Source organism: Rana temporaria, chromosome 6 (assembly GCF_905171775.1).
Source record: "Rana temporaria chromosome 6, aRanTem1.1, whole genome shotgun sequence".
In the NCBI taxonomy this organism is placed as follows: domain Eukaryota; kingdom Metazoa; phylum Chordata; class Amphibia; order Anura; family Ranidae; genus Rana; species Rana temporaria.
Window position 1 is genome coordinate 192,790,040 of NC_053494.1, and position 27,804 is coordinate 192,817,843.

At 43.0% G+C, this 27,804-nt stretch overlaps 1 protein-coding gene across 3 annotated transcripts in view; it reads left to right on the top strand.

Annotated features, from left to right (window-relative positions):
* Positions 1–27,804, top strand: part of GTDC1 (glycosyltransferase like domain containing 1) — a 351,630-nt gene that overhangs the window by 279,944 nt on the left and 43,882 nt on the right. For 2 of the 3 annotated variants that reach the window (XM_040358037.1, XM_040358034.1), the window contains exons 8-9: positions 23,386–23,456; positions 26,667–26,758. In XM_040358037.1, coding sequence (XP_040213971.1) covers positions 23,386–23,456; positions 26,667–26,758 — 163 coding nt within the window. The remainder of the gene's footprint in view (positions 1–23,385; positions 23,457–26,666; positions 26,759–27,804) is intronic. The other variant, XM_040358035.1, reaches the window with a different exon arrangement.

Below are 27,804 nucleotides of genomic sequence, written 5' to 3' on the forward strand. Positions count from 1 at the left end.
GGGGGGGTGTTGGGTGAACAGGGAGTAATGCCGCGTACACATGACCGTTTTTCGGGTTCTAAAAAAATGACTTTTTTTTTTATGTCATTAAAAACAATCGTGTGTGGGCTTCAGAGCATTTTTTCGGGTTCTAAAAAATGACCAAATTTTGGCAAGGGGGGGGGGGGGGGGGGGGGGGTTTGGGTGGGGGTGGGGGGGGGGGGGGTAGTAATGCCGCATACACACGACCGTAATGTCATTAAAAACAATCGTGTGTGGGCTTCAGAGCATTTTTCGGGTCTAAAAAATGACCAAATTTTTCGAACATGCTCTATTTTTCACAAAGTTTTTAACGTTGTCGTTTTTAAGGTTGTAAAAAATGGTCGTGTGTGGGCTTTAACGACGTGAAAATCCGCGCATGCTCAGACGCAAGTTATGAGGCGGGAGCGCTCGTTCTGGTAAAACTACCGTTGGAAATGGGAGTAAGCATATTCATCACGCTGTAACAGACAGAAAAGAGCAAATCGTCTTTTACTAACAGGAAATCAGCTAAAGCAGCCCCAAGGGTGGCGCCATCTGAATGGAACTTCCCCTTTATAGTGCCGTTGTACGTGTTGTACGTCACCGCGCTTTGCTAGAGCATTTTCTTTTCACGATCGTGTGTAGGCAAGGCCGTTTTAATGATGGGGTTGAAAAAATTGTCGTTTTTTCTAGACCTTTAAAAACGTCATTTTTTAGAACCCGAAAAACGGTTGTGTGTACGCGGCATAAGAATTAGGTAGAGAAGCCTGGCAGCCTCTAGACCTGTTTGGGAGAAAGAGCGGTTAGAGAATTTACATTTAGATGAGGGGTGCCCCCACCTCTAACAATAACTCTTTTTGGGGAAGAAATATGATATATACCCTATATATCATATTTCTGGTATAATAAGTAGATACACCTTTTATATTAATGTTCGTAATAATATCTACAGTATGTTGTGGTGTGTATGAAATCATTTTTTTTCCGCTTGTTTTTTATGGACGATGTCTTGGTTTTTCCTTATGTGGTATCATTTTCGTAAATTGTTTCTAAAATGAATACAAATAATAAAAAAATATTTATTTTCCCTAGAGCTTAATGAATTTGAAAAGTTCTGCTGATTTCCATCATCCAATCATGCGCAAGCAAAAAAAATGTAATTACAGGGTGTACGCCGGGTGTTCGCAATTCTTTCTTTACTGCCCAGCTGAACGCTCTTAGTCCACCTCTGATAGCTACAGCTACAAATAAACAACATTTTTTTTTCTTAAAACAAAAATACACCAAAATCAACTGGCTTAAGTGAAAATGTCAAATTTAAAGCACACAAATTATTGTGGCTCTGTATGCCGTAATAAATCTTTTATTAATCAATTTTTTAAATGAAAGCAGTGCAAAAACCTGAATTTGTCTTGATATCAGCCTCTTGCAATCCCCTGTACAGAAGATTTCAGACTGCGAGTGGGAGGGGCAGGACCGGGACAAAGTGTGCTGCATGCAAATGTGGGGACAAGAAACCTGCTTTCTGACAGATTGACACAAATATGTAAAAAATTGCATTTTGGTAACTTTTCACATAACCGTTTTGGAAATAAATGTTGTAGCTTTTTCACATTCTTTTTCTAGCATTGTACTTGTTTTTACTGTGCACAGAAGGAGAGAAAAAAAGAGAAGCATTGACATCTGTAAGCTGGAGAAATTTGAAAACCAACTTCCGGCCTGCATGTGATCATCATTATTTGGCAGCTGTGGTGATCACGTCTTCATAAGCCACAAAGTTGGTCACTGAAGAGTAACGCGTGGGCCATTGGGCTTACCCTTCTCTTCAAAAGAACCCTTTTACCTCGTACTCAATGGTTAGCTTTGGCTAGCCATGAAGAGAGGGGTTTGCCAGGCTAACTAAGTCAGCCAGATTGCCTTTCCCAGTCAGGAGTCTTGTGCGTAGAGGGCTAGGGAGGACCTTCCTCTTTGGAAAAGGACCAGTGACACACCAGGGTTGATTTATTAAAAACTGGAGAGTGTAAAATTCAGCTCCGCATTGAAACCAATCGGCTTCCAGTTGTTTTTTTTTTTTCAGCTTAAAGCGGAGTTCCACCCAAAAGTGGAACTTCCGCTTATCCCACTCCTCGCCCCCTTACATGCCACATTTGGCATGTCATTTTTTGGGGGGGGGGAGTGGGGGCTTCAGGAGGAGTGGGACTTCCTTCCTGTCCCACTTCCTCCTTCCGCTGAGGGGCTGCTAAGGCGAATAAGCCTAATCACCTTTCTGCAGCCCCTCCCTGTAGGCGATCACCTGGGACACGTGACAGGTCCCAGGCGATCGCCTGTCCAATTGCATGGCGCGGCGCCACTCGCAGATGCGCAGTGATGCTCGCGCATGCGCAGTGGGTGCCTGGCCGTGAAGTATAAAGGTGTCACGGCCGGGTGACCACACTTGGAATGAAGACGCCGGCCGGAGAAGGGGGGGGGGGAGAGGAGCGGAGCCCCGGCCGGCGCGTCGCTGGAATGTGAAGCAGGTAAGTGTCTGTTTATTAAAAGCCAGCAGTCTACACTTTTTGTAGCTGCTGACTTTTGATAAACATGAAATCTGACTGGAACACCCCTTTAAAGGGGTTGTAAAGGTTTGTTTTTTATTTACGCCTGTCGGATCTTAGCCAAATGCCCTTGTATCTTTGTTTGTGAATTCAAAATAAAGATACGACGCGGCAAATTTGAAAGTACGCCGGAGTATCAGCAGATACTCCGGCGTACTTTTTCTGTGAATCTGGCCCACTGCTCCTGAAAAAAAAAAAGATTGTTTTATGACCAAATTACTTGCAAACACTGGCCCGGATTCAGGTAGATTTGCCCCTTAGTTACGGAGGCGCAGGGCAGCGTTTTTGCAGTAGCTCCGTAAATTGCGTGTGCGCTGTGTAAACTTGCCCTGCGTAAGGGCGCCTAATGTAAATGATCCCGTAGGGGGCGGGAATCATTTAAATTAGGTGCGCTCCCGCGCCGAGCGTAGAGCGCATGCTCCGTCGGGAAACGTTCCCGACGTGCATTGCGGCAAATGACGTCGCAAGAACGTAATTTGCTTCAAAGTGAACGTGAATGGCGTCCAGCGCCATTCACGAATCACTTACGCAAATTACGTAAAATTCGAACGTCGCGACGCGGGAACAACGGGTATACTTTAGCATTGGCTGCCCCTGCTATTAGAAGGGGCAGCCTTACGCTAAACACGCCGTACAGAAACGACGTAAATTGCGTACGCAGGGCTCGCACAACATTGTGAATCGGTGTTAGTATGCAATTTGCATACTATACACTGAGCACAATGGGAGCGCCCCCTAGCGGCCATCGCAAGAATGCAGCCTAAGATATGCGTGGCATAAGAGCCTTATGCCACGCAGATTTTAGGCTGCAGTCGGCGTTACGATGTTCCTGAATCAGGAGCATTCGTAACGCCGGGGCAAGTAAGCAATTGCGCTGTGTAACCTATGGTTACACAGGCGCAATTGCTTCCTGAATCCGGGCCAATGCCATTTTTTTTTTCTTTTGTTTTTTTACTGACACTTCAGTGGGGAAACCCATTGACAGCTGATGACTTATTGGGTGTTAAGGACGCGGTGGCCGGCTTTCCGGCCCCGTCCCTTAAAAATCGGCTTACAATGCGCCCTGATTGGACAAAGCTTTGCCCAGTCAGGGCACAGAATGTGGCGCTCAGTGCATTGCAGGGTGTTCGTCGGGGCGAACACCCTGCAAGTTCGGGTGTTCAGCAAATGGCCGAACAGGAAAATGTTCGGCTCAAACTCATGCTTGTGTCGAACCGTTCGCCCATCCCTAGTGTTCAGGATTATGGGACATAATGAGGCTTTGTTTTGGCTTATTCAGTATGGCATTGCAGAGAGCAATGATGGCATAAATGCATTCCACAGCCAACCATTTCCCGATTGGATGTTAAATTTACACAGTGAACATTGGTCTGTATAGAGCTAAGCTGCGAGAGTCTGTATGTGCTACATGCTTCTCTGTTTCACTGTTTTCAGTTATTTTTAAACCTGTGAATGGTCAGAATTAGAAATAATAATTACGCTATATAGTAAAAATACAACCAAAATATAAACAATGTGTACAGATTTCAAGCCTTTGATTCATTACAAAACAGGGGGGGGAAAAATGTTTTAATTGCACAAGTCGTACTCTTGCAGAGACCAGGTACTGGGTCTCCTACCAGTTGTGGGCAGATGGACCTACACTACTGCATTTTACGATGGCTCATTTACCCAGCATTTTTAAATCCTTAATGGGCACAGCTGGCAGCAGAGAGCAGGTTTGATACAAACAGTTTAGACGTCTTTAGATGTAGCAGATGGAAAATTTTACACAAATAAAGTAGGAGAAAGTGTGCAATTAGTTTTTTTTTTTCCTTTATCTGCAGTTCACACTGCATCCTGGGTTTTAGCTGAGAACATCACCGTAGTGGGTGGCCACTCGCCTTCCCTTTCTCCAGCATATCTAAACTCTCTGCTGGATACCTGCCTAACATGTAAAGTTTTTTGTTTGTGCAGAAAAATGTGAACGGGGCAGGATGCCAAGGGAGTAGGACATGTTTCTGGCAAAACATGACGTTGCTCTTTTTCTTATGCTTAAAGCAAACTTTGTAAGGTCCACTCATCTTGTAGACCCCCCCATGTAAAAAACACACCTAAGACCCCCGTACACACGGTCGGACAAAACCGATGAGAATGAATCGAGGTTCAGTTTCATTGGTCCAAACCGACCGTGTGTATAGCCCATCGGTCTGTTTTCCTTCGGTCCAAAATTTCAAAACATGCTTCAAAACCGAACCGATGGACCGCTGCCCGATCGGTCCAAACCAATGGTTAGTACAGAAAAGCATCGGTTCAAAACCCGCGCATGCTCAGAATCAAGTCGACGCATGCTTGGAAGCATTGAACTTCGTTTTATTCAGCACGTCGTGTGTTTGACGTCACCGTATTCTGATCGGTTTTTGGAAAGATGGTGTGTACACACATCAGGCCACTTCAGCGGTGAACCGATGAAAACGGTTCGTCGGACCATTCTCATCGGTTTAGAACGACCGTGTGTACGGGGCCTAAAAGAAAATAGAATAGTGGTAAAATTGACTTACCTTCATCTTCAGGCAAGGGTGATGTCACTGGGCCTTCCCCTGGCATCATGAGAATGCTGAGAATGAGTCTCTTTCTGATTTGTAGAGCACAGTCATATGTTCTCCAGCACCAACCTCATCTGAAAATATAACCCAAACTATCTTTTCCACTGCTCTTAAGACTTCCTGCTCTCTAGCTCCCTTATCACCTCCTTCCATGCTCACCTTCGGGACTTATTTCAAGCCTCTCCCATCTTCTCCCATCTCCCTACCCCAGTCTAACCAGTTATCTCGAACTCCGCTCTTTATGGGAGACTATGCTGCTTTTAATTAAAGTGTATATTACTCCAAAATTGTATATTTCTGATATGTGTCTGTGTGACCATGTACTTATATGAAAAGAAATATCATATTCTATTTTCATTGCTTTCTTTGTGTGAAACGCCTTGTGATCCTGCCAGTCCTCCTACTTTCTGATTTTAGGCTCACCACACCAAGGCATGGTGGCACATCGACCCCAGCACGGTCTGTTGCTTCTTTGGCTTCTACTTGGGAACTATAAGATTATGTGCTCACGCACATTGAGCCTGTACTGCTATGGTCAGAATTCTGTTAACGCACCTCTTCACTAGGAAGATCAGAGTATTGCTGTTTCTCTGCCTCCTGCTGACACCCCCCCCCCCTCCTGCACAAGCTCTTCTCTGAAAGGATAAGTGTTCTGATGTTTTTCTGTCTCCTACTGACACACCCCCTTGTGCAGCTCATTACTGTGTATTATTAGAAAACTGTGATCTCCCAGGCTTGGTGGATTCCCATTCCTTTCCTGGAATTGGGTAAGTCATTCCTACAACCAATTTGAAATGGGGTAACAACAGATGTGAGCCTTGAAGGCTGGGGTAGAGATTGCCAATCCCTGACTGCCCTGGGGACATGGTCCCTGCAGGAGTCTAAATTCCCCATCAACATTCTGGAGGTCACCCAGTCATGGTACAGTTAGGTAATGCCACAGCAGTGGCCTACTTAAATCATCAAAGGGGTGCCAGAAGCAGACCAGACCTAATAAAGACAGTATGATACTCTAATGGGCAAAAACCTACATTCCAGCTATCTCAGTCATCCACATTCCTGGCAATTGGCTGGTAGTCAGACTTCCCAAGCCTTCAACACATACACAGGGAAGTAATCTCTGTGCCACAAGATCTTTTTGGAATCTCTGTTTATGGGAAAGCCATGTGGATTTTCTAGCCCCCAGGCTCAACAACAAGCTACAGATGTTTTTGGACAAGACCGGGGATTCTCTAGCCTTCGCAGTAGATCCTTTGGTGTTTCCTTGGACTCAGTTCTAACTGGTTTAGGTCCTCTCTCCAATGAAGATCCTCCCCAGACTGCTGAGCAAAATAGAAAAGGGTCTTGGTGATTCTCATTGCACCAAATTGGCTCAGAAGAACGTTGAACACAGATATGCCCAGACTTCTGGAGGACGACCTGTGGCCTCTTTCAAACAGACCAGACTTATTGGCCCAAGGCCCCCTGTTCCATCCTGCTTCTTATTCACTGGCTTTAATGGTTGTTTAATCTAAGCCCTAAAGGATAGGTCTATCTCTGACTTAGTTATTCTTATCTTACTCAGAGCATGGAAATCTAACTGCCACAAGATTTACCATTGCATATGGAAGGCCTTCCTTGCATGGTGCAAGGACGGGTTACTTAACCCCAGGGAATACAAATTTTGGACTTTCTTAAGTCTGTTCTTGACCAGCATCTGGCTCTGAATACCCTGAAGGACAAGTTTCTGCCTTATCTATTGTCTTCCACAAACCTCTTTCCTCGCAACCCCTAATCAAAACTCTTTAATGGAGAGTTTCTCATGTCAATACCCCAATTCAACCTCCTGTGTCACCTTGGGATCTGATGCCCTATGGTCTTCAGAGACCTCCCTTGGAAACAATTAGATACATTATTTTGGAAGACCCTGCCTGCAAGGTTGCCTTCTTGGACCATCATGTCTTTTAGGTGTGTTTCTGAGTTAGAAGCTCTCTTTTTTCATGTTTTGCACAAGGACAAAGTGATTGTGAGACCAAAACCTTCCTTTTTACCTAAGGTGGTCTCTTCCTTTCACCATTCTCCTCTCTTCCGTGTGGCCTGCCCCAGAACATGACAAGGATGTTGCTTTTTTTTGATTGGATGTTGTTAGGGCTGTTGGCATCTAACTGGCAGCCATGGCATCTTTTGGCAAGGCTGATTCCCTTTTGTTATACCTAATGGCCCTCCTAGAGGACATCCTGTCTCCCATTCCACCATTTCCAGGTGATTCAGTCAACTCATTTGCAGGACCCACACCCTTAATGTAAAGATCCCTCCCTTTCCAAACAGAGCTGATCTCACCAGGGCTGTTGATGTCTTGTGGGCTTTTCAACATCAAGCATCTATATTACAGATTGTCAAGGCTGCCACCTGGCCTCTTTCCACATTTTATCTGAGTATTCTGTTTGTGTTATTTAAACCCTTCTGTTTCTTGTGGCCTGTGGAAATTCTAGGTTGCTGTTTTCTCACCTCTCAGAAAAACACTGTACTGTACAATTACGATAATAGAAATTTTGACTTGCTTGAAAATGTCTTATATTGGAGTACAGTATAGGACACGGGTCCCTCCCCTGTGTCTTAATCACTCCTTATTGTAAAAAAAAAATGGAGATTCACACAGTGGGCGGGGTTATAAGTAAGCCCTTGGGAGGCTTTAACAAGTGTTTAGAAATTTATCAGAACGACAGATATAATGTGTGGTCATCCAGAAGTGGTTATAGGTGGGGCCTGGTAGGCTGTGTGACCCATTGGCTTCTTGTATCTTTCTTAGACACTCTTGACTGGGACTCCTGCTGGATTTTTGAGGTGTTCAAACTGTTGCATTTTTCATAAAAAGGCATTAAAAGACCTATATAGTGATAGAACCCCTCATAATAGGTTGTGGCAGATGCTCAGACTTGGAAACTAAAGCATGGGCATGTCTTCATCAGTGTCTTTTAATAGGAAACTGTCAAGTAGTTTAAAGCCGCATACACACGATCAGTCCATCCGATGAGAACGGTCTGATGGACCGTTTTCATCGGTTAACCGATGAAGCTGACTGATGGTCCGTCGCGCCTACACACCAACGGTTAAAAAAACGATTGTGTCAGAACGCGGTGACGTAAAACACAACGACGTGCTGAAAAAATGAAGTTCAATACTTCCAAGCATGCGTCGACTTGATTCTGAGCATGCAGGGATTTTAAATTTAAAGCAAGTTGGCTTTTTTTTTATAACCGATGGTTAAATAACCTATGGGGCCCACACACGATCGGTTTTGACCGATGAAAACGGTCCATCAGACCGTTGTCCTCTGTTTAACCTATCGTGTGTACGAGGCCTAACCCTTCAGCATATGTTAGTCATTTAAATAGTTTTCAGGTAGACTGATCCTTTAAAATTAAGGTGGTGTTGTGTGGGACAATATTTTAAAGCATTATTGTTCATTAATACTGGAAAAACTACCAAGTGTCAATTGCTGAAAGTTTTTGTAAAGAATTATGCCCAACATCAAACAATAGGCTTCACATTGAAGACTCATACCATCAACATCTTGTAATTTTTTGGGTTAACATCAATAGTTGCGAATATAGCTCTTTCACATAATGTAACCATTGTAACTTTTTATTCCTTTAGGTTTTGCGGTCCTTTAACATGCTCTTTAGGTGCTGTAAAGTGCATAAAAGTTCTCAAGCGTGAGCATGTCCTTAGTTTCATCCAGCTTGTGGTTTGGGTTCATTGCTACTTTAATGTCTCAAGGAATGTATCACTTTTTTTATTTTTTTATTTAATATCCAGATCTTGACTATGAGCCGCAAAAGACGCAATACGAAATACCAGTTACAATAACTAATTGTAATCCCATCTGCTAAGTATGACAACATTAGCATTTACATTTAATTAAAAACACCCTTAAAGCAGGGATGTTTTAATCACTCCGTTTTATTTACTCTCCGCCGGTGTCACTTATAATTTTAACTTTCTTTTTTTTTTAATTCTTTTAATAATGAGGGATTTTTTTTTCTACTCCTTGTGCGCACATAAAAAAAAAATCCTGTAAATAATTAGCAGCCTACTGTTATTACCAGATTCAGGTGTCACAACGCTGTCTCATCCTCATTACGGTAAAAATATATATTAAAAAAAAGAAATCACCTATTGCATTCATTATTACAAGATAATGTGGCTCGGAGGCTGCAGAGGCTTCCAGAAAAGTAATTCATCCAGGCAAAATTATCAGCTAATTATATTTAGAATCAAAAGTCAATAAGTATTTGCGGATAAATTGTATGAAGTGGACAGAATAGATCTGAATATTAAGATTCATAGATTTAGCAGATGATTTGTTAATTGCTATGAAGAAGGTCATTTGCGGACATTTATTGCACAGATGAAGTGTACTCTAGTGATTAACCCGCTGGTTGCTGATCCTCAATGCCGCGTACACACGATCATTTTTCAGCATGAAAAAAAAAAAAACGTTGTTTTTGAGCATGTCGAAAAAACTAAGTTTTCCCAACTTCATCATTAAAACGATGTTGCCTACACACCATCGTTTTAAAAAATGATCTAGCAAAGTGTGGTGACGTACAACACATACAACGGCACTATGAAGGGGAAGTTCCATTCGCCTTTGCGCTGCTTTAGCTGATTCCGTGTTAGTAAAAGACGATTCACATTTTTTTTTGTCTGTTACAGCGTGATGAATGTGCTTACTCCATTATGAACGGTAGTTTTACCACAACGAGCGCTCCCGTCTCATAACTTGCTTCTGAGCATGCGTGGGTTTTTTACGTCGTTTTAGCACACACACGATCATTTTTTACAACGCGAAAAACGACATTGTTTAAAACGACGTTAAAAAATGCAGCATGTTCGTTTTTTTTTTTTTGTCGTTTTTCAGAACCTGAAAAATGATGTGAAGCCCACACACCATCATTTTAAATGACATTTTTGAAAAACTATGTTTCTTTCATGCCGTAAAATGATCGTGTGTACGCAGCATAAGCATTCCCAATGTGGTATGTTTCACCCTCCCTCTGTTGTGGAGATTTCTTTACCAAAGGGCTGTACCAAACAATGGCTGGCATGGTATGCTTGGTCTTGCGGCTCACTAATATCTAAACATCTTTGGTGTTCTAGCTCTGTCCATATGTATAGAACACCTATCCTGTGCCCAGACTATGGATCTTAGGTTATTTACACATTCTTAACCCACAGTGGCAGAACTTTTTAAAAAAAGCCATCACTGACCTTTGTAGCTGCAGACACTGTGGGGAAATTAATATTGAGGCCTCATGCACACTGGACATTATAATAATGTTATAAAAATTCCAGTAGTTTTGGAGTGCGTTTTTAAGTGTTTTTACAATAACGTTTTTTAGCGTTAGCGTTTTTCAGCATTTTTTTTTTAATGGGATTAAAAACATTAACAAACGCGGGTGAGCCCAATTTTTCAGCATTTTTTGACGTTAGAGCATTTTTACAGCTGAAAAACTCCTCTCAGAGCCCATTAGTTTTGGGGTTTTTTTTACAGCCAAAAAAACACCCAGTTGATGACAGCCTATGTGTGCATAGACACATAGGATAACATGCTGGATAGTTTTTTGATTGTAGAAAAAAATATCTGAAGGCAATAACAGCAGCTGTAAAAACATCCAAAAACGTCCGGTGTGCATGAGGCCTCGAAGTTCAGGAGCTGAAAGCTGTTTGAAACCAGCTTCACAATCTTTGTTGGGATTTTTTAAAATTATTTACTCCACAGTCCATGCAGCTACAGAGGTCAGTTGGGGCTTATTTTAAAGCTCTTTTACAGGTTCTTAAGACTATGTTGGTGCTTTATTGTCCATAGTCATAGTACCCCTCTTAACAATCTTTCTCAAGCCTCATGCCGCGTACACACGATCATTTTTCAGCATGAAAAAAAAACGTTGTTTTTCAAAAACGTAATTTAAAATGATCGTGTGTGGGCTTCACATCATTTTTCAGGTTCGGAAAAACGACAAAAAAAAAATTCGAACATGCTGCATTTTTTAAAGTCGTTTTAAACTGTAATTTTTCGGGTTGTAAAAAATTATCGACGTAAAAAACCCGCGCATGCTCAGAAGCAAGTTATGAGACGGGAGCGCTCTTTCTGGTAAAACTACCGTTCATAATGGAGTAAGCACATTCATCACACTGTAACAGACAAAAAAAGCGCAAATCGTCTTTTACTAACACGGAATCAGCTAAAACAGCCCAAAGGCGAATGGAACTTCCCCTTTATAATGCCGTCGTACTTGTTGTACGTCACCACGCTTTGCTAGATAATTTTTTTAAAACAATGGTGTGTGAGCAACATCGTTTTAATGATAAAGTTGGAAAAACATAGTTTTTTCGACATGCTAAAAACGTTTTTTTTTCATGCTGAAAAATGATCGTGTGTACGCTGCATTATTGTCACCTCTCTATGCTCCTGTCTAACCCATGGTGTGCAGCTCACTGGGAACTAAACAGCCGCAACTGAAAACTTTACAGGATGGTCCCTTGCTTCTTCACATCTATACAGTGAAAATCTAATTTGTTCATAGAGCATGGGTGCTCAACCTGTGGCCCTCTAAGGCCGGGTAGACACGGGCAAACATGTACAATGAAACCGGTCCGTCGGACCGTTTTCACCGTACATGTCTGCCCGGGGACTTCTGTACGATGACTGTACTAACCATCGTACAGAAGTCCGCGCGTAAACAATACGCGGGGCGTGTCCGCGCCGTCGCCGCAACGATGACGCGGCGACGTGGGCGGGCCTGCCTTTTAAATGCTTCCACGCATGCGTCGAAGTTATTTGACGCATGCGAGGGACGGCGGGCGCTCGGACATGTACTGTAGGTCTGTACTGACGACCATACATGTCCGAGCGGGCAGGATTCCAGCGGACGGTTTTAAAACAAGTCCAGGAATATTTGCCCGCTGGGAAAAGGCCCGGCGGGCAAATGTTTGCTGGAATTCTGCCCGCTCGCTCCTACACATGACCGAACATGTATGCTGAAACTGGTCCGCGGACCAGTTTCAGCATACATGTTTGGTCGTGTGTACGGGGCCTAACTGTCCCAAGACTATTGCTTTTGACATCATGCTTTTGCCTTTGGGAGTCATGCTTGTAACTGCCAGCTTTGCAATGCTGCATGGGGCTTGTTGTTCCACAGCAGCTGGAGGGCCACAGGTTGAGTACCCATGATTTAGAGCTTGGACAGGTGAGTATAGGACCTTTAGATGGAGGAAGGTAACATAAAGGATAGCTATATGAAGGGGTAGTTATCCTTTAAAATGCACATGAAGCTGTTTTTTTTTTTTGTTATGGTGGCTGAATTATTTTTCTTTGTTTCAGGCATTTTTCTTTTTCCTTAATTTTCACCTGGTGATCCTGTTAGGAACACACGTCCCCTGTCCTAGGGTAACAACGCTTACTAACTGTACTGTATCTATGGAGGAGCAACATTGTCACATAGAAAATGAAGTCTGTTAGGAGTACAGTCTGCCTCCCTTCTCCTCAGATCTATAAACAAAGGGCCAGTTTACTGTCCTTCGGACTTTAGGAGGGCCGGACTGTGGCCATCGGAAGTAGAAAAAGTCCCGGCGTCTGTGGAAAAAAATAATGCCCCATCTTTGGTGTCAGTAGAGGAGTTGTGCCCCATTATTGATGTTAGTGGGAGGAATTACTCCGCTTCTTAAATGCCATTGGAAGGAATTGTGTCCCATCATTGGTGTCATTGGAAGAAATTGTCTCCCATCAATGTCGTCATTGGGCCCCATTGTTGATGTCATTGGGAGAAATTGTGCCCCATCATTGGGAGGAGTTGTGCCCCATTGTTGGTGTCATTGGGAGGACTTGTGCCCCATTGATGGTTTCATTGGGAGGAATTGTGCCCCATTGTTGGTGTGATTGGGAGAAATTGCGCCTGTTCATTGGTGTCGGGGGGGGGGGGATTTGTGCCCCTTCATTGTCATTGGTGGGAATTATGCCCCATTATTTGTATCAGTGGATGAAATAGTACCTCAAGGGCTGGATAAGAAGCAACCAAATGGCTGCATGTGGCCCCTGGGCCGCAGTTTGGAGACCACTGACATAGAGGGAAGTGTTCTCTTGGAACTGGGGAGAGCTCATACACTGCTTGAGAAAGCACTGAATGGAACACAGGGCAGTACTAGATTTCTGGCAGGATCAGAAGTTCTTTTGCACTTATCAAACTGATCTAACAAAATTCTTACAATTATATATTTAACAGACCAAATAATGGGAAAAAAAAAGTTTATTGTTATGGTTTACATATACTTTAAACATCTCGATTGGGGCCTGGTCCCTCTGCAGCAGGATCCAGATGATCAGCAGTGATATGTAGTTCCTACCTTCATCCTTGATTATGTAGAATGAACTCCTTAGCAGGATCCTTTTTGTCTCTGTACAGCAGCACAGACAGCATATTCACTGCTACTAATATGCAATGATATTCCTGACATACCTGCAGTATTGAGTCATTGCCATTCACAGATCAGACCAGCACCTGATAATGAACATTATGCTAAATAGATTAAGGTGTTCTAGTGAGTGAGTTGCAGTTGCACTTTACCAATGTCAGTAGATTGCAGGAGGATCGTGATTAAGCACAGCGCGTTATATACTCTTACTGATTACACGCAATTACAGTACAGGGAATAAATAGAAATGAATTAGGCGCCAGCAGCAGCATTTTCGGAGACCTGTCTCCTGGAGTTTGTCCAGCACTGATTGCTTTCAGATAAATAGAACATAAGATATAGGTAGGTCGGCTAGGAAAGCTGGCTTGAGGGAGACATAGGCTGTAAATCCAGGCCTGGTCCTCGCCAGTCAGTCATAATATATTTCCAGCAGCTCACGTCACCATGTTGAAGTAGAACTCCTGCTTAAAGTTACAAGATAAAAATGAATAGCCACTTAAAAGATAAAATGAAAGCAGATACAGTATCTTTTGTTGCAATACAAGAGCAGTACTTTTTTATGCCACTAGATGTTCTCAGTCTGATGGCCTACATTATTCAACCCGCTTCCTCTGAGCCCGTGTTGTCCTGGATTAGCCATAGTGAAAGAAGAAGCAGCAACTTATTGTAAGAAAGATTTCAGTGCAGCACAGGCAGAAGTTATGGCCCGGATTCAAAAAGAATTTACGTCGGCGTATCTATTGATACGCCGCATAAATTCTAGCATGTGCCGGCTTATCTTCTTTCTGTATTCAGAAAGCAAGATACGCCGAAATGTGGCTAAGATACGACTGACGTAAGTCTCTTACGCTGTCGTATCTTAGTTGCATATTTACGCTGGCCGATAGGTGGTGCTTCCGGAGATTTACGCGTAGAATATGCAAATTAGGTAGATACGCCGATTCAGAAACGTACGTCCGCCCGGCGCATTTTTTTACGTCGTTTACGTAAGGCTTTTTCCGGCGTAAAGTTACCCCTGCTATATGAGGCGTAGCCAATGTTAAGTATGGACGTCGGACCAGCGTCGAATTTTACGTCGTTTGCGTAAGTCGTTTGCGTAAGTTACGTTCACGGCGAAACCAATGAGACTTTGCGGCGTAATTTGGAGCATGCGCACTGGGATACGTCCACGGACGGCGCATGCGCCGTTCGTTAAAAACGTCATTTACGTGGGGTCACACTGAATTAACATAAAACAAGTTTCCCCATAGAAAATAATGTAAACTCAGATAATCCGTTCCACAGGCACTGCTTGTCTATGCAGTACTGTATGTGGCCAGAGGTGTGGGGGCACCAGAGACACTCAGAAACACTCGGAGACACTCTGTAATGTAGTGTTTCTGAGTGTCTCCGAGCGTCACCAGCACCTCTGGTCAAATGCGGTACTGCACACTCCAGTGGCTTGAATCCTGCTTTTCTTGCAAGACCACGCTCGCAAAGCGGGTCAGGTTTTTTTTTTTTTTAAATAGCTTGTATTGCAAAATGCTCGTAAACCACGTTACTCGCAATCACAGGTTACACTGTATATGCCTTTTTTATGGCCATGTGAATGAAGCCTTAAAGTGATTGTAAAGTTTTTTTTATATATTCTCAGTGAAGGGACTATCCCCAGATGATACAAATAGACAAAACAAATCCTCCTACATAAGTTGTATCTGTCTGTCTGCAGTCATCTCTTCTCTATACCCGTTCAAAGTGCTAAATTTGTAAAGCTTGTCTAAGAGTTAAGAAAAAAAAGGGGGCGGAGAGCTAAAGTTACACTCTGCAGAGCTCAGTAAAGAGAGCTCTGAAAGCTGATTGGAGGGAAGAGAACACCCCCCCCCTTCACGTAGCTCACAGGAACAGAGATGAGGCTGTCAATCAGCTGGAGATCCCTCCCCTGTCACCCTTTTTGTCTTGGTGTCATGAGAAATTGTCAGAAGTGACTCATGTTGATAGCAGAGGAACGAAGCAGCGGACAGAAATGACACTTAGTGCTCTGGATAGAGACAAGTACACACTATAGAGGGATTTGCCTTGTTCATATTTCATGTCTGAGTTTTACAACCACTTTAAATGAAACGACTTTTTCCCAAAAACATGATGTGGTTGCAGATGAGGTACTGTCTGTTCTCTACAGACTTCTCAAGTCTCTCGCGAGGTGCGGGAAACTCCCTAATTTCTGCGGAGGCTCCTGCACACCCGCAAGTGCCTCCCGGGAATGATCAGTGTGGCAGCAGAAATCAGCTGTGAACACCGATCTCCCTATATAGATTTTTAGCTGCTAAACGCTTATCTTTCTCTCCCTCCCGCGGCTGTCAGCTAAAAAGCTTTATAGGGAGATCGATGATCACAGCTGTTTTCTGCTGCCGCACCAATCATTCCCTTCTGTTTGCTCCTCCTCTGGGCCCCCTCCGTGTTCTTCTCCACCCCCTTGTTCTCCTCCGGCCCCCTCCGTGTCCTTCTCCACCCCCCGTTCTCCGGCCCCCTCTGTGTTCTTCGCTGCTCCCCCCTGTTCTCCTCCATCCCCCGCTCTGTGTCCTTCTCTGCCCCCCCTCCCTGTTCTTCTCCGACCACCCGTGTTCCTTTCTGCCGCTCCTGTCCTCCTCCTCCTCCCCCCATCCCTCGAAGCCAGATCCCCTCCTCTCCCCTCCTGCCGGTTGCGAGGGGAACTGTCAGGACTTGGACACAGTGAGCGAGATCACTCCTGTCTCCTGTGATAACTGAGCAGAGTAAACTGTGCTCCGTTTATGAATGAACAGCAGCCTCTGTCTCTGTTCATTCATCTTTAGTGCTGAGAAAGGGACTGGGGAATCTGTGTCCTAAGTCCTTTTGTCTGTCTCAAAGGGGAGATGTCAGGGGTCTGTTTAGACCCCTGACACCTCACCAAAGCCCCCAAAAAAATATAAAAATTATTGTAAAAAAAAGTGTAAAAAAAAGCATTGTCATTTTTTTCAAAAAACAAATTGAATTGTAAAAAAATCTATTAAAATAAAAAAAACACTAAAACATTTTGTCGCGGGGGGGAGGGTTGCGGGCGCACAGCGCCACCTCCCTGGATTGAGTTTTTGCAGGTTGGGATGTCTGTTTCTAGTATAATTAGAGATCAATATACAGAATTCGGTATGTCACCATGATGGACAAAAGCTCATAGTGGAGAAGTGACAAGGAAGCACAGGGATGAGAAAGTCGACAGGAAGCAAGACACGCCTCCCCTTTTTTTTCTGCCAATAAAAAAACTGGAACATTTGATTGGTTTATTCTAGTGGCTGGGTTTTCCCATCCCAACACTACTTGCAGTGTGTTTCATTCTTGGTATAGATCACTGAGCCGTTCTTCTTTGTATGCACGCTTTGATAAGTTAATACTAAACCACAGAGGGTAACCCTTCAACCATGGGGCAAAATTTTGTTTTATTCAAAAATAATAAACATCCTATACCTTATCATGGAAGGATGTACTTGTTTACCTTGTTTAATTTGACACTTGACAGTTAAAGAAAATACAAAAACCACAAGCAGCAAATGTATATACACAGTGTCATTGAAAATAAGCAAGAACTGCAAAAAAAAAAAAAAAAGTCAGCGTGACCTCAAATACTTTTGGAGAAGAAGGGAGAGAGGGGAAAAAACATTTAGAAAGCCCAATTCCTTCCATGGTCAACCCATTTGGCTGCATTTCAAAACCATTTTACATAAACACAGTTAAAGACCTGTTTTGAGTTTCTTTTTACGTTTTTACTAGCCAACAAAAATAAAAGTATATTTTTACATGTTTCGTACATGTCAGTTTGTTGTCATTATGTAGTGAGACAAAGCTCACGGGGTACGCCTCCATTATATTTTAGGGGTAACTATATCTATCTTGCATTTCAGCCAGTTTCACGATTACATAGAAAAATAAATACATTTATTTATTTATTTTTTTGCACCTTAATGCATCTTAAAAACAAAAATGCACAAACAAAACCAAAAAAAAAAAAGAGCCGAATTCACTTGGCATTTTAGCATCGTCTTTTCCAACATAAGCACAAAAAGGAAAAAAAAAAAAACAGACGCCAGTCACAAACTATATTTAAATAGCTGTGAACAGCATTGCTGGGAATTATGCGCATTGCAGCAGTTGAAGATCTGTGTTGGTAACGTTTGTGGCCATACGTTGCAAATGAACATTCTTAATTTCTGCAGAACGATCAAGGGAAAAATCTGTCTGTACTTTTCGTGTTTTTGTTTCTTGTGTTTATTTGACGATTAAAAATGTGTTGAGCTGCATTTAAAGGACCAAAAATAAAATAAACCCCCCCCCCCACCAAAAAAAACAGCATCTCTCACTCTGTGTGATTTGATGTATTCAGCAAGCAAACATATGCTATGTGTTCTGTTATAATATATATATTAAACGCAGACGTAATCCATAAAACATTTGGATAATATTTTGGTAGAACCGGTATTGGAATTTTAGTGGTAGGTTTAACTTTTTACTACTTCAATTTTACTTTATATTTGTTTTTACTTTTTTTGTGTGTGTGTTTTCAAAATGTTTGCAAATTGTGCCCTGGATTTTTTTTTTTTTCACAAAAGATTTTTATTGAAAGAAATATAAGGTTGCATGTGCATTATATTTAACACATTAACCATGACATATTACCACATCGAAGTAAAACTATTTTGGTGAGACAACAGAAATGATGGGAAAAAGGAAACATCTGATTCTGTATATATAAACAGATACTTCTTATAGGCCTATGAACATTTTATGGATAACCAACTCATAAACATAGTAAGATCAAGTGTCTGGATGAAGGCAAGTGACCCTGCAATTGGTTGCAAAGACCCCCCGTAGACCAATATCAGCAGGTCTATCCGTGGTCATGGAGGAACTCTCAAACTTGATATTACTATAGACGTAAAGATTGAACTCTCAAACTTGATATTACTATGGACGTAAAGATGGTAGGAGCCCATGGCAAGGCTCCTAGCTAAAATGTGGTCAGTTATATCGCTATAGGGATAAAAAGTGGGGGGGGGGTTAATAGAGAGAAAAGTAATTAAAGAAGAGACATAGAATGGGATTGGTGTGGGAAAGGAGCAAAAGAGGGGGAGAAGTGAAGGATAGCATTAGAGAATAGTGGGGACCGCTCCCCATCTCTGGCCCCTGGACCAGTCTAGAGTGCAGGTAGAATTTCAATGAGCAGTCTAGATGACTTAACGTTGTGTTGGGTAGAAGGATTTGTAGTAATCCGTAGTCCTAAAATGTATCCAACAGGCCCAAGCAGGGGCGTTGCTAGGTGGCAAAAAGACCAGGGGCTTCAGCCCGAAGTCCAAGGCCAGAAAGCGGGGGTGTTATGTGACGCGCGCAGGCTTTTTTGGGCTGGCCCGTGACCTACATACACTGACGATCGTGACCTACATACACTGACCTACCTACATTGACGGTAGTGACCTACATACACTGACCTACCTACACTGACGGTAGTAGTGACCTATATACACTGACAGTAGTGACCTATATACACTGACCTGCCTACACTGACGATAGTGACCTGACGTGCACTGACCTATATACATACACATTACACTGTCTCTGACCTACCTCAGCGGGGTCACAGCAGGCACTGCAGTCCGTCATTCCGGCGTCGGTGGAGGAGCTGCGGAGGGTAGAAGAGCCGAGGACTGGAGCCTGGAGGTAAGGAGTAGGAGAGCCGAGGAGCCTGAGGAGAGGAGAGCCGAGCGCCGAGTGATTTGTATTTGTAATTCCCGCCTTCTGGAGCCTGCAGCGCCTATAATGGACGTCACAAGTCCCGTGGCGCAGTATTGGACCAGTGGGACGTCCATCACAGGTTCCAGAAGGCAGGACCTGTTGCTATGGCACTCGGCCACAATTGGCAGGACTCGGTTCAGCGGCGCTCGGGATCATATCGTTCCCGCCGGTCACCGCTCGGGGCTCACAATGGAGAGCCTGCATGCCTGAGACTCTGGGCTTTTCGGGGACCCATTCGGGGCTCCAGCCACCCAAGCCCGGGCCTCCCGACGCCCCTGAGCCTAAGTCAATGTGAACTTCTGAATAGGGTCTTAGGAAGTATGTATCAATTCCTCCATCTCCTCTATCTTGGCAACTCTAATCAGCCAGTCTCTAATGGTTGGGATATCCGTTGATCGCCAATGTGTAGGAATGCAGAGTCTGGCTGCATTAACCATATGCATGGCCAATGATCTCTGGTAGGTTCGTTTGGGTAGGGTAGTGTGATGTAAGAGGTGTTGAGCAGGATTATAGTCTAGAGTGAACGTGGTAACCCGTGTAATTATGGAGTGAACCTCCTTCCAAAAAGGTTGGAGCAAGGCACACTCCCACCAAATGTGGATCATGGATCCTACCGCTCCTTTGCATCTCCAACATGTATTTGGAATTGAGGGCAAGAATTTATGTAAACGAGCTGGAGTTGTATACCGTTTCGTAATGATTTTGTATTCATTTTCTTGGATCACTACATTCATTGATCCTTTGTGAACGAGTGTCTAAATGGATTCCCAATCATCGTTTTCAAGTGTCAGTTGTAGATCTTTTTCCCAAGAGATACGTGCAGCCTGCGTCGAGGATGGGTCAGGATCGTCTTGCATTAAGGTATAAATGTATGAAATTAGATGTTGTTGTGGTGTGGTACGTGAGCATAATGCTTCGAATGGTGTAAGTTGTCTATGCCATGTGACATTCGAATCTCTAGAGGTGAGAAAGTGTGTCAGCTGTCTAAAAGACCAAAAAGGATAAGTGTTGGTACGTGATTCAGAGACCAACTCTTCATTGGATCGTCTACGGCCCTTGTGAAAGAAGTGGCAAGCCAGAACTTCCTTGTGTGACCATTCCCATATGGAGGAATGTGTTAGATTCTCCCGGAGGGAACTCAGGGTTACCTCTCAAAGAGGTCAGCAGACCTGGTTGTGAGGATAGGTTAAAGAGAGCGACTGCTTTCCTAAAGGCCAATAGTGAGGGGATGATGAGCGGGTGTATCTTAGGCCCCGTACACACGACCAAACATGTATGCTGAAACTGGTCCGCGGACCAGTTTCAGCATACATGTTCGGTCGTGTGTAGGCGCGAGCGGGCCGAATTCCAGCAAACATTTGCCCGCCGGGCCTTTTCCCAGCAGACAAATATTCCTGGAATCCTGGAATCCTGCCCGCTTGGACATGTACGGTCGTCATTTCACACCTACCGTACATGTCCGAGCGCCCGCCGTCCCTCGCATGCGTCGAATGACTTTGACGCATGCGTGGAAGCCTTTAAATGGCAGGCCCGCCCACGTCGCCGCGACGACGCGGACACGCCCCGCGTATTGTTTACGCGCGGACTTCTGTACGATGGTTAGTACAGCCATCGTACAGAAGCCCTCTGGCAGACATGTACGGTGAAAACGGTCCGACGGACCGGTTTCATCGTACATGTTTGCTCGTTAGTACCCGGCCTTAGGGGTCAGGGGCCTCATGGTGATGGCCAAGGGAGTGTGTGAATTGGGGTTTGCGTGAGAGAATTTTCCAGCCACACCAATGCTTTCCCTAGTTTGTGAATTTTCCAGTCCACCACTCTAGTCAGGTGGCAGGCCAGAAATACTTGTCTGGTAGACCATTTCCACCTGTAGCTTTGGAGTGTCAGTCAGTCATGAGTATTTGATTTGTGGGGCTGTATTCTTCCATATGAAGTTTGTGCAGGCTTTTTTATATGACGCAAAAAAAGAAGGGGGGGGGGTAGGTGAATTGGGATCGTCTGCATCATGTAAAGTAGGTGGGGGAGAACAACCATCTTAATGAGGGCCGAGCGAGCAAACCATGAAACGTTGAGATTGGCCTAGTCCTTCAGATCTGCTTGAATTTTAGAGAGGATGGCATGTAGGAAGTTGCAACCATAAAGATCTGTTAATTTCCCGGTGATTTGAATGCCTAGATAGGTGATGGCTTCTTTTTGCCATTGAAAAGGGAAGGATTCTTGGCAGTGAGTGACTTCCTGAGCGGTTAATGATACATTCAGGGAATGCGATTTGGAGTAATTAATTTTAATATTCGACAACTCACCAAAGCGTTTTTTGTCTTTCAAAAGGTTAGGTAATGACAGCCAAGGGGTTTGTAAGGAAAGCAAGATATCATCGGCAAAAGCCGCTACTTTGAATATTAGTGTTGGTTACCCCAACACTTCATATCCGTTATATGTGCCTGCTGAGAAAGTGTACTGTTCTCTTTGTATTGCTTCCTTTGTATGAAATCCCTGGTGTCCCTGCTAGTCCCTCTGTTTTCCTATTAAAAACTGACCACACTAAGCATGATAGCACACCATGGTCAGTTCTCTAGCTATGCTGGGAACTCAGCCTGTTCTCCGAGTCATTTTTGTGTAATTCACAGAGTTGGGCCCTAACTAAAGTGCACAGTGGAACCTTGGTTTAAGAGTAACTTGGTTTGAGAGCGTTTTGATTTGCGAGCAACTTTTTATTTTAAATTCTGGCTCGGTTTGCGAGTGTTGTCTCACAAGACGAGCAGAATTCAAGATAAATAGGCCTGCAGTACCTAATTTGGCCTGAGGTATGGGGGAACAGAAGCCGAGCAGAGCCGAAAATTGGCCTGCAGTACCTCATTTGGCCTGAGGCACAGGAGCCGAGAAAAGCCGAACATTGACCTGCAGTACCTCATTTGGCCTGAGGTACAGGAGCGCAGGAAACAAGCCGATGTGTCCTCGGTCCTCTTCGTCCGTTTTCGGCGCTCTCTGGTGCCCCCTTACTTCTGGCCGCATTCGGCATTGCATCCCATTGAAGTCAATGCAGAACAAATTATTTTCATTTCTATTGACTTCAATGGGAAAACTCGCTTTAATATGCGAGTAATTTGGATTACTCTTGGAACGGACTATGCTCGTAATCCGAGGTTCAACTGTAGTCTGCACAGAAGGCTGGGAGCTATATCTGTTACGTACCTGTATCTGGATCACATTCCTAAATGAATAGAACAACCGATGCTTTGGTAGATCTTGTACATGCTAGATAGAGCGCCGCTCCAAGCGATGTATGGCTCTGGTGAACCCACTTCAAGCAAGGTGCAGGTTTAAATGCTAATCCAATACAGTTGACATATTGTGTGTGTGGGTGCCGCACACCTCAAAACTGGTTCAGGTAGGAGAGAGATGAAAATAAGTCTTAGGCCCCGTACACACGTTCGAGAAACTCGACGGGCAAAACACATCGTTTTGCTCGTCGAGTTCCTTGTGAAGCCGCCGAGGATCTCGGCGAGCCAAGTTTCCTCATTGACTAACGAGGAAATAGAGAACATGTTCTCTATTTGGCTCGACGAGATCCTCGTCGGTTTCCTCGGCCAAAAGTGTACACACGACCGGGTTTCTCGGCAGAATACGGCTCCGATCGAGTTTCTGGCTGAATTCTGCCGAGAAACTCGGTCGTGTGTACGGGGTCTTAGCCCTGGCTCCTCTCGACAGGCCACGCTGCTAATGTGTCTTGCCCCTGAGGCAGGACGAAACGCGTTAGTGGCATGGCCTATTGGGAGGAGGAAGGGCTGACACCTCTTTTCACCTCTTTCGTGTCTGGAGCAGTTTTGAGGTATTCTGCGTCCACACACTATATTGCAGATTCTTTGGTAGGTTCCAGATTCCAGGTAGGGACGTCTCATCTTTTCCACCGCACCTGTATGCAGCTGCTTATTGTGACCTGACACAAAAATGACTTGATATCTTTTTATTTTCAGGTTAGAAGCTGTCCACTGTGGCTGTTACCCGCTGTGCCCGAAGTCTTTAGTATACCCCGAGATTTTTCCAGGTAGGAACGTCTCATCTTTTCCACCGCAGCCTAGCGCCAATCTCACAGCAATGTTTAATGGCATGGAAACTAATGTTATGCAAAAGCATTTGTTTATTTGGCAAAAGCGACATGTTAATGTAAAAAAAAATATATACGTGATATAATGCATTAGGCTGAGTTTATCCGTACCATCTGTTTCTCACAATAGCAAAATGTTTAAAATATCTCTTTTGCATTAGTCTCGGGTGGGACGAGAGTGCTGTAATATAGCGAAGGAGGCTGACAAGGACCTTATTGAGGATATGCACACAACTGCAGATGGCTACATGAGATTTTATTCATGTTTATAAGTACACATATATAGGCAAATATTTATATTACATAATAATATACAGTATCTCACAAAAGTGAGTACTCCCCTCACATTTTTGCAAATATGTTATTCTATCTTTTCGTGTGACAACACTGAAGAAATGACACTTTGCTACAATGTAAAGTAGTGAGTGTACAGCTTGTATCATGTTGTATATTTGCTGTGTCCACAAAATAACTCAATGCACAGCCATTAACTACTTGCCGACCGCCCACCGCCGTTATACGTCCTCACTTTAGAGATGAATATCTCGGTAACGGCAGCAGCTGCTGCCACAATCGAGATATTCATCTCTTCTGTGGGCGGCCGTGTTAACGATAATGGCGGTCTCCGCGGCGAATTCGCCGTTATCGGTGGCGGGAGAGGAGCCCCTCCCGCCGCTGTCCCGCGCCCTCCGCCGCTTACCGTAGCCGTCGGTAGCGGCGGAGGAGATCGCGACCATCCGGCAGCTGAGCGGGGACGAGACTGAAGGAAAAATCTCCTTCGCCCGTCCCCATAGCTCCGCTGGGCGGAAGTGACGTCAAAACGTCAGTCCCGCCCAGCGTCTTAAAGAAACATTTTTTTTTTTTGTCATTTGAAAAAATGACATTTCCAAATTATTTTTTTTTTTTTTTTGCATTTAAGCCCAAATATGAGATCTGAGGTCTTTTTGACCCCAGATCTCATATTTAAGAGGACCTGTCATGCTTTTTTCTATTACAAGGGATGTTTACATTCCTTGTAATAGGAATAAAAGTGATAATTTTTTTTTTTTTTCAGTGTTAAAAATTCTAAAATAAATGAAAATAAATGCGAAAAGCAAAAAAAATTTTTTTTAAAGCGCCCCGTCCCGAAGAGCTCGCGTGTAGAAGCGAACGTATACGCGAGTAGCGCCGACATATGAAAACGGTATTCAAACCACACAAGTGAGGTATCGCCGCGATCGTTAGAGCGAGAGCATTCATTTTAGCCTTAGGCATACTCTGTAACTCAAAAAATGCAACCTGTAGAATATTTTAAACGTCGCCTATCAAGATTTTTAAGGGTAAAAGTTTGACGCCATGCCACGAGCGGGCGCAATTTTTAAGCGTGACATGTTGGGTATCATTTTACTCGGCGTAACATTATCTTTCACAATATATAAAAAAGTTGGGCCAAATTTATTGTTGTCTTATTTTTTCATTTAAAAAAGTGAATTTTTTCCAAAAAAAGTGCGCTTGTAAGACCGCTGCGCAAATACGGTGTGACAAAAAGTATTGCAATGACTTCCATTTTATTTTCTAGGGTGTTAGAAAAAAAATATATAATGTTTGGGGGTTTTAAGTAATTTTCTAGCAAAAAAAAATGGTTTTGTCTCGTAAACACCGACTCTGAAAAACAGGCCCGGGGCTAAAGTGGTTAATGTCTAAACCGCTGGCAACAAAAGTGAGTACACCCCTAAGTGAAAATGTCCACGTTGGGCCCAATTAGCCATTTTACGCTACGCCGCCTTAAGTCAGAGAGGCAAGTACTGTATTCACAAAGTACTTGCCTCCAAACTTACGGCGGCGTAGCGTAAATAGGGCCGGCGTAAGCGCGCCTAATTCAAATTAGGATGAGGGGGCGTGTTTTATGTTAATGGGGGGTGACCTGACGTGATCGACGGTTTTTACGAACGGCGCATGCGCCGTCCGTGTACATATCCCAGTGTGCATTGCGCCAAAGTACGCCGCAAGGACGTATTGGTTTCGACGTGAACGTAAATTACGTCCAGCCCTATTCACGGACGACTTTCGCAAACGACGCCAAATTTTCAAATTTCGACGCGGGAACGACGGCCATACTTAACATTGACTGGTCCAGCTATTTGATGGAATAACTTTACGCCTGAAAACGCCTTACGTAAACGGCATATCTTTACTGCGACAGGCGCACGTACGTTCATGAATAGGCGTATCTAGTCATTTACATATTCTACGCCAAACTCAACGGAAGCGCCACCTAGCGGCCAGCCTAAATATTGCGCCCTAAGATATGACGGCGCAGGCTGTCGTATCTTAGCTAGGTTTAAGTGTATCTCAGTTTGAGAATACACTTAAACTTACGACGGCGCAGATTCCGAGTTAGGTCGGCGTATCTACTGATACGCCGGCGTAACTCTCTCTGAATCCAGCTACATAAGTGCAAAGTGCACTTGAAATTGCACTGAAAGTGCACTTGAGAGTGCAGTCGCTGTAGATTGGAGGGGGCCATGCAAGGAACATACAAATCAGCATTTTGGATGATAAAATTGGCAGAGCTTCCCCTCATTTCAGATCTATCCCTCAGAATTACAGCGAGTGCACTTTGTACTTGTAGTTTGAACTTGTAGTGCAAAGTGGATTTCCTTTTGTAAATAACCCCCTTTGTGTTTTATTATTTGTCCTGTTTTCTAAAATGCCTTTGAATCCACATAAAATGTAATATGCAGAAATTGAAAGACACACATATACAATAGCCCTGATAAGTGTGGACTTGCAGCTTGTAGAAAACAAATTGACGAGTAGTGAAATTAAGCGATCAGATCATTGTACGAAAATAATAAAACAAAAGAACAACTTGTAGTAGTTTTGCTGCTCTCCACTTTGACTAAAAGTATCTCTCCCCCTTACATTGTGTTACATTAGAATAATGCATTTTAATCACCCCCAAGGAGATGTCTAAACAGAACGAGTACTCTCTTATTTAACATTAAACATCATCGTGAGCGAAAGGTAAGCTTGGAAAATCAGGCTTAAATAATGTAAAACACGAGACGGCACAGAGCAATATGCATTTTTAATTAGTAAAGTGACTAATATCGAGTGTGTGCTTTGAGGTTTTTGTTTCATTAAATATGTATCTGTTTTTTCCTGCAGCAGAATATCTGTATTCGACACCTGAACAGCTCTCAAAAAAGCTACAGAATTTCTGCAAAAGGCCCCATCTTGTACGGAGACATCGGTTTCAGGTACTGCCTCTAAACATCTTTTAACGATGTATAGAAATAAAACAAAAAATAAATAAAAAAGTGTAGTGACAACTAAATTGCCAAGTAAAATTTTTTTTTTAAAAAAATTAAGATATATGGAAATAAAACAACAAATAAAAAAAAAAATTATAGTGACAAATAGATTGCCAAGTAAAAATAAATAAATAATAATAACTAAAGATACTGTATATGGAAATAAAACAACAAATTAAAAAACAAAATTGTAGTGACAACTAAATTGCCAAGTAAAAAAAAAAAAAATTATAACTAAAGATATATGGAAATAAAACAACAAATAAAAAAAAAAATTGTAGTGACAAATAAATTGGCAAGTAAAAAAAAAAAAAAATTGAATAAAAGAGAGAGGCCGCATAATTAGTATACCTACTTTGAAAAGCAGTATGTTATTTCAGGATATTAGTTGTTATGCTAACAAGGATTAATTAAACTACACGGCAGTAGTATTACCATAGGTCTGATTCTAGACTTGCACTTAAGGCGCCCCTGCTTCCTTTTTTTTTTTTAATTTATTGCTTTTGTGAAATGACTGTCCTGTACTTTTGGACCCACGAGGCTTATAAAAATGAACCTGGATTAATGCAGCTCATTAGCTTTAAGGGAAAGTTGAAAGGGATCCCTTACAATTAGACTAATGAAGATAAGCTCACATGACTATTAGGATATTCTTTAAGCATAAAAAAAGAGGGAGAGAGAAAGAGAGAAAAGCAGGTGATCGTTATCAGGTGTGGAATATATTTTTTTGTTATTATCTATAGACATTACCGCGGGAATTAAAATTCTCGTGTCCTTTGATGCCCTTCAACGTTAGAAGGCTCTAGTCATTTAAACATTTATTTTCAGGCAGCTGTACTGGATAGCATTTTTTTTGTTCAGAACATAAAAAAAAGACATTTTATTTATGTATATATATATATATATATATATATATATATGTGTATATATGTATATATATATATATATATATATATATATATATATATGTCTTTTTTTTTTTATGTTCTGAA